This window comes from Protomyctophum bolini (genome assembly GCF_963924005.1).
Source record: "Protomyctophum bolini genome assembly, chromosome: 7".
NCBI lineage: Eukaryota > Metazoa > Chordata > Actinopteri > Myctophiformes > Myctophidae > Protomyctophum > Protomyctophum bolini.
In genome coordinates this window covers 14,032,385-14,044,632 of record NC_137868.1, presented here as the reverse complement: position 1 = coordinate 14,044,632, position 12,248 = coordinate 14,032,385, and the positions used below count along the sequence as shown (strand labels likewise).

At 41.9% G+C, this 12,248-nt stretch overlaps 1 protein-coding gene across 2 annotated transcripts in view; it reads right to left on the bottom strand.

Annotated features, from left to right (window-relative positions):
• myom3 (myomesin 3) overlaps positions 1-12,248 on the bottom strand; it is a 55,829-nt gene that overhangs the window by 36,747 nt on the left and 6,834 nt on the right. For both annotated transcript variants that reach the window (XR_013964362.1, XM_080768007.1), the window contains exons 3-8: positions 11,653-11,751; positions 6,816-6,969; positions 5,940-6,097; positions 4,936-5,028; positions 2,351-2,439; positions 925-969 (exon numbers count right to left, since the gene is read on the bottom strand). Coding sequence is in view for 1 of the 2 variants with exons in the window: in XM_080768007.1 (XP_080624133.1) it covers positions 925-969; positions 2,351-2,439; positions 4,936-5,028; positions 5,940-6,097; positions 6,816-6,969; positions 11,653-11,751 (638 nt within the window). In the remaining variant the exon portion in view is untranslated. The remainder of the gene's footprint in view (positions 1-924; positions 970-2,350; positions 2,440-4,935; positions 5,029-5,939; positions 6,098-6,815; positions 6,970-11,652; positions 11,752-12,248) is intronic.

Below are 12,248 nucleotides of genomic sequence, written 5' to 3'. Positions count from 1 at the left end.
CTATACCGTGGCACGTACTGTCGTGCCATGGTGATATCAGATCTCATTATTTTTTACACAAGTGACAAGCTTCCACCGTTTCTCTCACTCGCTTCTCTCCGTTTCTCTCAAATGAGCAAAGTCAAACAGTCAAACTATAAAAAATAAGCTCTTATTATGCCAACTGGCATAACCGTAATGGAAAGAATTGCTCCACCATCTCCCAGAGCAACACATAGACAATGGACAGCTACGAACACATACTGCAGACCAGGGACGGGCAACTTTGACAATGGAGAGGGCCACTATATTTCCACACTCGCTCCAGAGGGCCACATATTATTACTGTCGTAGCAAAAGAATAGCCGATCTACAAGCTCAAGTTATTGTGGGGGCCGCACACACACACACACACACACACACACACACACACACACACACACACACACACACACACACACACACACACACAGTGGAGGGTGGCTAATCCAGGTCAAAGAGTGGCACGGCCAATGTGTGATGCTCTCTGGCTTGAAGCAAAGCTGAATGAATTCCTCAGTCTCAGTAGAATGAAATATACATGACTCTCGCTTTGGCTCAAATGGCAAAGATTGGTATCAACTGTGGCTCACAGTCACACACAGCCTTACTAAGCGCATAGTGCATACTAAACCTGTGGAAACCCATGGTACACAAAGCTCACACATGCATGCAGCGACACCCCTCCCTCCTCCTCCATGAGCAAACATCGTCATCAACACCATGATTCCTTTCAACTTTCAAAATCTTCTGCCTTAAGTGCACAGCAGCAGGACTTTGTGTTGTACACCTCTGCCTTCAAGGCCACTCTGCCCTCACAGCTTTCACCAGAAGTGAGGAACTTCAAAGGGGTGGCCCAGAAAATGAAATGGGACATTTTTCATTAGACATCGGTGTGAAACTTACCAGGGATTTGCGAGTGCTCTGATCCAGCCACGGCTCCCTGATATGCTGTATGAAGGAGTGGGCCGTGAGTGGGGGCGAGATAGTGATAGAGAGAGGAGAAGAAAATGGAAGAGAGAAAATGAAAATGGAAGAGACAAAGAGAGACGACAGATCAATCGTGGTGAAGCTCCGTTTATACAAGTCACATCTAATATTCCCTTTAACCTATTTTTAACCATCGAAGGACAGCCTGTGAAATATGGATGGCAGGGAAAAGCTTCTTGAAGTGCCTCATTAAGGCTCTCAATTTCTAATGTATGTCGTAAGACAGAGCGCTGTGTCACTGTTATTTCTGTTGTGCCCGCATGCTTTTTCCAGTATGCCTGAGCCCCATTACCAGCTCCAGCTGAGAAAAAAACCCAATGGTTGGTTATAGGAGGTAATCCATGATGCTCAATTTTCCTTTTCTTACATCAATTCATCACTGAGCCAACAGATTCATAATAATGGATTATGTAGAGTAGACACATCAGCTTGGTCTGACTCTGGTCCAAATATCTATATACCGGTATTCTATATCCTAATTATACTTTTTTGCAGAACATGGCATTAGGAAGGCTGCCCTATAGTGGTTAGAGCATACTGTAATTATGCCTTTCATGCGGAAGGTTGTGGGTTCGAACCCTGCCTGGGGTCGACGTCAGCAAGGGCATGTGGTCGCAACGGGTTCCTAACGCCAAATCAAATGGGTTCAGATCTGAGGTGCGTCTGAAGCCTTTCCTGGACGGGGCATCCAGAAGTAAAAACAAATCCACAGAACATGGCATTAGGAGGAAGAAAAAAAGTGGCATAAATGAATGTGAAACTTCTCCATAAGACTGAACACGTCTGGTAGCAGTGAGAAATAAGGAGGCATTAGTATTCACAGAGGGGTGTCTTGGCGGCTGGTGCAGTAACACATCTATCACAAATCCATGATTAATTTCCACAAGGGCTTTGAGCAGAGATGTAAAGTATAAGTACATGTACTTTTGAAAGATATATATTTTATATATATATATATATATATATATATATATATATATATATATATATATATATATATACACACACTCTTACTGTATGTGTGTGTGTGTCCCTTTACGGTGCACTGGGAACTTGTAGATCTGCTATTTGTAGATCTATTTGTAGATCTACTATTTTTAAGGATCTTTATACATTTTGTACATTTTAAAAACTTCTCAAATGGGACCTTGTGCATAATGACTACTTTTACTTTTGATACTTTAAGTACATTTTGATGCCAATACTTTTGTACTTTTTACCGAACTTGTACTCGTAACAGACCATTTCTACAATAGGGTATTGATATTTTTACTTAAGTAAACAATGTGAGTACTTTTTCCATCACTGGCTTTCAGAATGTATCAAACAGCCAGCTACTCACCGTTCACCACCAGTGTTCCAAATGTAGATGCTTCACCAAGGGGACTCTTGGCAACCACTTTGTACTCGCCAGCATCTTCAGGAGAGCACCTGGGGACAATATGAGACTGTTATGCACCATGTGAAAGGTGATAGCAGGTCAAGATGGGGAATATTAGGAATCTAAAAGCTATCGACTAAAATTATATTTCACCCTCTGTTCTTTCAACTGTGTAATCAACTATGGATTGATAATGATGTAATCCTTTGTGAATCCACTATGTTGCCATAATTGATGTTAGCATTATAAAAAAAGCAATTTATACGTCTAAATGAGTAATATTTGTTATTTTTGAGGGGCGATAGCCTATACAGATTTAATGTTTGTCTTTAGTTCAATGTTTGTTTTGAAAACGCCATTGACAATGAAGGGAAAATTTACGTCATAATGTGCCTCATTACGTCATATTGTCTCTTTATTGTTAATGGCGTTAGATGTTTGTGTTGGCACCGTTTGACCTTTACATCACCTAATCAACATGAGTCAGACTTTAATATATTAGCACTCCTCACTTCACAGTTCACACGTGTGTGATTTTATTTCTCAACAATTGAATCCAGACAATTTCTTTCACAAATCTAAGAAAACAGATTTTCATTATCTTCTTGATTATTATCTGAAATAAGTAAATAACCCTTAGGTCTAGATATTTGTATTTATTTACAGCAAGCCAGCGACCTTAACATAAACATCAATAATAATGTTACCATTGTCTGGATGAATAGTCTACTATAACAGCTATACTCACTCAAAATTTGCAGCAGCAGTAGGAATCTATTCTCTACCCCGGCTCAGATGCTAGCATAAAACAGTCAATAGCTTGTTGTTATTGGCAACTTGTCTTACTATCCAATATCTTAGTTACTTTAATCAGTCAAATAAAGTGGTGTACATAACGTGCAATATTACATATTTTACGCGCATGCTTAAAGTGAATGGCACATCGAGTGGCAAATCGAGTGTCAAAGCAACATGCAAAGTGAGTTTAACATTGTTTCATGTTGTTTAATGCAATCAGATATGACTTGTCTGTGTGGATGTATGGGCTGTCAAGGCCAGAAAGTAGTTTTATGCCACTGAGTAGGCGTTCCTGCATAACTTCCTGGTTTGATGAGGATGTCACTCGCATACCCTCTATTGCCCATGAACTATATTGGCTCCAATTCATCATAACACATGACTACCACTCATGATCCACTTGAGTCTGATTCATACTTGTCACACGATATTGTGGCGTAACAATAGCTAGCCTACTGCTGTAGATAGATAATGCATGCTGTTGTACCCTTGACGATTGCTTCTCTTAGACTACACTCTTTTACATTATATTTTATTTATATGCAGCAAATTGTAATGTATAATGCATTCAAGAACAATAATGTATTCATCAATGCCTCTGTTAATGACTTAGTCAAGTGCTTTATAAATAGTTTATGAATAATTAGTTATTAGATTATTATAAATAGCTTCATTACTATTAAATACATATTTTGACCAAAGAGCTGAACAAGTTATGTGAGTGTTGATGCTGGCTTCTTCTTTCTTAATTTCCCTTTTTTTCAATAGTTATACAATCTAGAATAGATCATCCGGTGTGTTGAATTTAGGTAGACTATTTCCTGGGCTGAGTTATTGCATTAAACCCCCAACTCGTGAAGAAGCACACATTGAGAAGGGAGAGGTGGCACCTCCTGACTACATGACATGACTGATTCATTTGTCAATGGGACAGAAGCAAGAAATAGCTTCTTATACAGTACACAACAGGGAGTTAAATGCATGCATTTTTCATCCGACTGCCTCATTTAGTCGTACAAGACTATATGCCATTCTCCTCTCCGCCCCCTTTTATAATGCTTTATTTCTTTTTAATGTTTGTTTATTCACGGCAGGGACTACTTGCTAAGCAAGCAAGCTCCTCATAGTCTACCTGATATCATATTTGGTTGGAAGTACTAAATGTAGAAGTCTGGAATTCAGAATTTAATTGAAAAGTGCTAAAGTATAGAGGGTATGTGCGTGCAGGCAAAGAGTGACAAAGTTAATTTAATATTGTTTAAAGTCATTTAATGCAATCAAAATAGGACAACCCAGTATGGGCTGTCAAGGCCAGAAAGGCATTCCCACACAACTTCCGGGTATGATGATGATGTCACGCGCATACCCTCTATTGCACTAAATGTACTTACTGTAAAGTTCCAAAAGTAGAAATGAGCTATATATCTGCATGTGATCTTTTGAAAATAGCAGATCTACAAGCTCACAAGTGAACAAATTAGTGTTATTTTCAAATGGCCAAAATGTATAGCGCTGAAGTGGGTAATGGATAGTTTTTCTTATTTGAGTAACTAAAGTTTTTAAATAATTGATGTAGTGGAGTAGAAGTAAAGTAACTACTACATTTACTCAAGTACGGTACTTAAGTACAGCACTTGAATAATGTACTAGTGACTTTACACACATACATTCCCTGCCCATCCAGTAGCCTACATTGACAGTAGTAGAGAGAGTACAGGACGAAACTTCAAGTTGAACCAACAACCTACCTTCTGATCTCCAGTGAGTTGAGCCCAAACTTCTGCTGCAGACTGTGTGTCCACGGTTGGCTGTATGAGCTCAGAGGCACGCCGTCTTTGTACCTGAGGTGGAAAGAAGAAAGAGTAAATGCAAAACAACCGTGGGCACCAGCTTTCCCCAACATGTATCAAAGCAAGAGACAGGTTATGCTTGGGGGGGTTCCAGTGCTCCTATGCCCCGACATTACTTATGCACATCTTTCATTAATCAACAGTTAATTCGGTTTGGTCTATTACTGCGATGGGAGTGGGGCGAGGTGTGTCTTTGATCTCTCATTCCGTTTTGAGTTGCGTATTGTCGAGGGCAGCTATCGGGGAGCTCATTGGGCTCGACAGGTCCCATCTGGAACGGTTAAACCCACGGGCCGCAGGTTATCTGCATCTGGGCTTGGGTTCATGAATACAGAACATTATATTCTTTTCATCAGCTAGTCTCTCAGCAGCACTGGCATCACGGTCAGCATTTAGAAACATTGCCTGAGGGAGAACAGTTAATTTCACTTTAATACGCACATCCCCCAACTCCAGGGATCATAACCAGATGGAAATTTAGCCATAGCCTAAGTTTAGAATTGCTACAATGGTCATGCTTGCAACATTATTCTATACCTCTGCTAATGAGCTAGCGTATTAATTAATTTAATATAACTCTGTTAAATAATTACTCTGTTAAAGTTTTCAAATAAACGTAGTGGCGTAAAAGTATAACATTTGGATCCGAGATGTAGTGAAGTAAAGTAAAATTACTTCAAAATTATTGAAAATTGGAAATACAAACACCTCAAAACTTGAGTTAATGTACTTGGTTACTTTCAAACACTGGTTCTCACCAGGTGAGCTCTGGGGTTGGGCAGCCCTGCACGGTGCAGCAGAGTTTGACCCACATGCCCTCCCAGACTCACCAGGTGACCTCTGGGGTTGGGCAGCCCTGGACGGTGCAGCAGAGTTTGACCCACATGCCCTCCCAGACTCACCAGGTGACCTCTGGGGTTGGGCAGCCCTGGACGGTGCAGCAGAGTTTGACCGACATGCCCTCCCAGACGGCGTGTGCCCTCAGTGGGATGGTGAAGTCTGGGGCCTTCCGACTCAGGTCCTCTAAGTACTTGAGGTGGACAGTCGCCTTCCTCTCCGCCTGCATGGAACACGGACAAGCCCATGAGTGACACAGCTCAGCCCATTAAGACCTGATCGAGGCCGATTCTACGAATGCCTTCTAAATCGGTAGTTCTCACAACTTTCAAGATTTTTCAAGATGTAAAAAATCTAAAATTACACTGACATTTGCACACAAAATAATGTCACGTTCTGGTGGTGTGGTGAGGACCCAAATGCAGGACAAATGTAGTTCAAAATCCAATATTGGGGATTTATTACAAAAACTGAGAAAATCACAATCACAAACTAACACTGAACATGAAGTGACACCAAACAATGACTGACTGGGGAACAAGACTACACAACAGGGCTGATTACACATGAGAAACACCTGGGGAAGACAAGAACAGAACCAAAACAACTAGAACACAACATAGAAATAAACCACCTAGACAAGCAAAGTCTGTGACTGTGACAAATAAACCACATAATACTATAAAAGAACAGAACATTGTTCTAGTGAGACGAAGAAACCCGAAAGCCTCTTATACACAGCAGCACACAAAACAAAGAACACAATACATTATGCCAAACAGACACCGAATTACAGAAAAAGGAGTGAAATGTATAAAACTAAATGTGTAACAGAAAGTAAAAAAAATAACACTGACATAAAACAACAGCTGAAGATCCAACTGAAAAGTTGTAAACTTGGGTGTTCGTTTATGTTAAGACGGTCACGAATGCATCCTTACCTGTTTTCGCAGGGCCAGGTGATCAACGCGGGTGCGAATGGCACGCTGATTCCTGATGACTTCTAGCTCCACCTTCTCACCTTCATTCCCAAACATGGTCCACTTGTCTCTGTAGTATTCATCATCAACTGCCATGGTGTCTTTCAGCACATCCCTGGTAGAGCAAAACAACAAGATCTATTATGAAAGAACTCTTCATTCATTTGATTTCAAGTGGGGCAGAAATAGTATGCACACTTGTAAAAAATACAGTAATCAACTCTATTGGGAAACTATGATTATACAATTTCGTTGCTAGGACAACACTGGCCTCCATTAGAAAAGGGAGGGAGAAGAGAAACATTTTGATATACGTATAAGTAAACAATCATTCACAATCACAAACAACATTCAGCACTCAGGGTACAGTGGTTTGCAGGAGAAACTTCATATTATTTCTATACTTACTCCACTTTTCCACACTCACTTACACATGCACATGACAGCCTAAGGGCCAGTTCGGTCTTGTGACTGGAATATCAAAAGCGGCTGCCATTGTTGATTCCCGCCAATGTGTTAACATGCAGCAGCAGTAGCCTACTTTTTATGTGTCAAATGCTGACATGGGTCTCTCCTGGACCTCTTCAGGTAGGCACAGTTAAAAGCGCTGCTGTGTGTCCTGGTCCCTGAGACGCCTTTGATCAAGCCAGTTGTCATGGAGATGGCCACTGGTGCTTCTAGATTCACTTTGATTGGATCAGAGCCTTTTTCAACCAGGGAACCAACACATGGTGGCCAGTCAGTGTACACACACACACACACACACACACACACACACACGCGCACACACATGCACGCACACACACACACACACACACACACACACACACACACACACACACACACACACAAACACGCGCGCGCACACACACACACACACACACACACACCCACACACACACACACACACACACACACACACACACACACATGCACATGCACACAAACAAACACACACACACACACACACACACGCGCACGCACGCACGCACACACGCACGCACGCACGCAGTGAAGCATGCACAAGTGCATTTAGTCACAGAATATTTATCCATGCTTTGAAGGCTATACTAGGGCACAAATTCCTGTGATATTGGTGTCAATTACACAACACAACACAAAGAAATCCAAATAATGCACATAGGCAGTCACACATATGCACTGATATGCACACACACACACACACACACACACACACACACACACACACACACACACACACACACACACACACACACTCGATGCATGTTAACGCCTAGGGGGTCTTTTCAAGGCTGTGTGTGTCTGAGAGTGTTATGGCTTACTTACTGCTCCAAATGGTAATTTTTAATATCATTTCACGGTGTAAGAAGCGGCTGACCTCCACACAAAAGGGCCAAGCATGCGTGAGTGAGCATCATCATTTGCATAATAAGACTCTCCATGAAAGGATGAAGTGGAGGTGAAGGAAAGGTAGAAAAACAGAGAGAAAATGGTGAAAAAGAGTTGTATGGACTATGGAATGAGGTGGGGTTACCGTATGTGAACCAAACATTACAGTGTGTAAGTGGTAAATGAATACTGGACAATGCAAGCACACACTGTATACAGTATGTGTGTGTGTGCACACACACACGCACGCATAGGCCTATGCAACCTCATCCTTTTGTTATTCCAATGACAGCAAAGGTCCCATCATGCCACTCAATCACATGTCTATAGTATCCAGGGATCTCAACACCATTCTGTGAGATGGTTCTTCTTAATCCATCCGACCTCCGGTCCCACCACTCTCCCTTCACCCCTCTAAGGGAGGGGGGTGTAAGAGAGAGGGACATAAGTATGCTTCAGAGGGAGACGACGACCTCATTAACGCTGGAGGAACGAGGATTACCACACAGTAAAATCCTCAGTGATACAGACATTTAACTCTGAGAGTGTGAACATTGACCTGTAAAGGATTTCGCTGTGCAGGTGGGAGATATCCGCAAGGTGACGCACTGACGCCTGTCGAATTAGCATTATAAGCACACCAGCGGACTGCTCTGTGCGCGTATGGGTTGTGGCGGTGGGTGCATGGGGGGTCATTTGAGAGGCTTGTGGGCTGAGGGCACTTAATGAGATGCCAAGCCGCCAAAGTTGGGCATGCAAGGCGCAGCTGAGTCTCATTACTGTCAACAGCGCTTTGTCTTTGGAGAGGTGGTGATTTCACCCTCTAGGACGGACCCCCCGCCCCACCCACCGCTCATTATCACTCTGCGCTGACAAATCCGTTCCCTTGTGTTCTTCATCCTCTCCTTCAATGCTCTGTGCAACCGCCGTCCTTCCATCGACCGCCTACTGAGTTCCACGCTTCCTTCCTCAGATTGAACTAGCAGGGGCGGGGGATATCATTTCAGCGCTAGCTATATTTAGCTAAGGATGAGGATATCTGCATATGCCAGGGATGTCAAATCCCTTTTCTGACACAAGGATCAGATCCAAGTCATCCACAAAAATAAAAAGAGCAGAAAAGTGCCTGTCATGCTGGTGATCTCTGTGCCAAAGGAGGGAGTATAGGGACTACTGAAGCCAGAGACAGATCAAATGTGACCTATAGGGAGCAAGTTGACTGGGGAAGAGGGATTTTGGAGGTAAGAACTTCCCAGTTCTCTGTGACCTAAACTCCCTCCAGTAGTATGGGAATTATTTTTAGGTTGATGATGTATTGTAATGTAGCCTATTCCAAAGTCGGGCATTAATTCCCACTTGCATTGTGAGAATTGCGATCATATCACAATGGCCTCATTATGTGATGAACGTTTAGTATAGTGGCAACTGGTGAATTAAAGCAAGGTGCAAGTCTAATGTTAGCATATCTGATGTACCCCATGGTTCTATGTTCCCTGCTTACATGATACCCCTATCCATAAACCTAACCCTGAACCCTAAGCCTAACCCTATACCATAAGGAAAATTGGGAACTTAAAGGGCTCCATTTTCGTCACCCTAAACTTATTTTCCTATTTTTCCTATTTTGCAAAACATTTTTGAATAGTTAAAATGGCCAAGCTCACAACGTGTCAATGTAGATTGGCTAGTTGAACTATTCAAAAATGTTTTTCAAAATAGTAAAAAAAAAAAAGGCAAAGAAGTTTAGGGATAAGGGGTTTAGCGGTGACGAAAATGGAGCCCTTAAGGCTCATACATAGTCTGGATTTTCCACCGAACTACAACATGACGTCACAAGCCGTGGTGAAGAGCAAACCACCGCCACCGCTCCAGCCCTTCTCTCTGTTTTTACTCACCACCGCTCAACGTTATTTCAGCTCCGGTGGTCAGCTCACCACCGGAGCGGTGGTCACCTCACCACCAAAAATCCAGATTATGAATACGCCTTTAGAACCCAGGGAACATAGGGACAACCCCTGACAGGTGACCAAGAATAATTTCAAATTTTAATGACTTTTAGAGTCCCCTTGGCCATGATGTGCTTTTTCTGTGATTACACTGATCACACATCACAGCTCATGGCTTTACGGCTTTCTTCAGAAATGTCATGAATGGTCCTGACTCCTGTTTCTTGTTATCTTGAAGACAACCTTAGAGCATATAAATAAAGAGCATCCTTTCTGTTCCAGTTCCAGACAGTGTGCTGGTCCTGTCACCAACCTCTGAGGTGTTCATCTGCCTTCTCTTAAAACTTTAGATCATACAATTTATTGAACTTTATTATGCTTTTAGGAAAGAAAATGTCATTGGGAAAGCAGCTGGCTGACAGCTGGTAATTTTTTGTGCCTGTGTGTGTGTGTGTGTGTGTGTGTACAGTGTGTGTGTGTGTGTGTGTGTGTGTGTGTGTGTGTGTGTGTGTGTGTGTGTGTGTGTGTGTGTGTGTGTGTGTGTGTGTGTGTGTGTGACTGTGTGTGTGTGTGTGTGTGTGTGTGTGTGTGTGTTGTATGAATGAAACTGTTTTATTAACAGTTTCCATTGGCTTAATAGGACAGCTGAGAAAGATACAGCCGAGCAGATACAGTTCCATGACAGCCATAAAGAAAGTTGACCCACTCCTCCACTTCCCTGATAAATGTGCCTCATTCAGGAAGGTTGTCCTCAGGAGTAGACTAGACTCCTGCATTTGAAATGAGACGGCACGATGCCAGCACGCACACAATGACTTATGTAGAGTACAAAGAGGACTAGTTCCTTCAGAGAAAATGTGCCAATTCAAGGAACTTATCCTACAAAGCATATCCATTAAGAATAATTATGTAATGTTGTGATATTAATTGTTTTGTATAGTTGCAATGTATCTACATACATCATGAACACAACTCCATTAAACATCTTCAAAAGAAGCATTCCAGTGACATCATTGTGAACAAGTATTAAAGACATTTGAATGTTCAGTAAATCTGAGTGTGGTGGGTGGGGTCAATATAGCGGTGTGTACTGTGCATTGCTCGCTCATTGATGTATTGGTAATGCATCATTGATGCACTGATGCATATTGATGGATCCATTATGATTGTCAGTGGAATTATAGAATTACACTTTCCTTTTTTTCTGTGAACCAAATCAGTTGAGCTATAGCTGTTCCTGAAAGCAATTTCCATAAAAGCCCCTATATGATGAGAATTCCTGATTGTTCAAAATTGCATATTTCTGGGGATAGAACATACACAGGGGAGCAAAATATTTTTTGAAAAAGTTGAATTTCAGGTCCTTTAATGTAAAATGTTATCTAAAATAAATAACACCTTTAATCACCTAAATGTAATCAGCCTAAATTATCATCTCTAAAAGCAGTGTTGCCATGCAATGTAGGCCATTTTCACTGTACCATGTCCTGTGGCGGGGGAAGTTGCCAAGGAGCTCCTTAGCAGACATCACGCCGCCGGGGATGATGGGATAGAAGTCGGCATAAGAAGGCTCCTCGTCACTGTGGCATCGGGACAGCATGGCAGGAACACAACACTCCATTACTACAGAGTCATAGAAGTCACTTTAATTGGCAATTGTGAAATAAATCTCTATAGTGCGTTATACTCTTCCCCCAAAATGGGCTGGCGAATGGATTGTGTAATGAATATGGGCTATGTCTGTCATGTCTCAAGTCTGTCACAGTTTATTTGTTTATTCATCATTTAATTTGACAATCACCATGCAGCCCATATATTCTCCTCAGCCTCATACTCCCCTTCAGGTGACAGCTGTTCTGCTGTTCCTCATATTAACAGTAGGGGGGGATGGTGCACAAACACAACACATGCTACAGTGTGTAGTCAAACCTATAATATATGCATCCATTATTGCATTTATTCTAGCACTTTGTTTAAAATCCTTATCTTATCTACAGATAGAAAACGGCTTCAATGGATATCTTCCGTCTTCTGTTTACGGTTTAACAGCAAAAGAGATTCATAATAAATGCCAGGA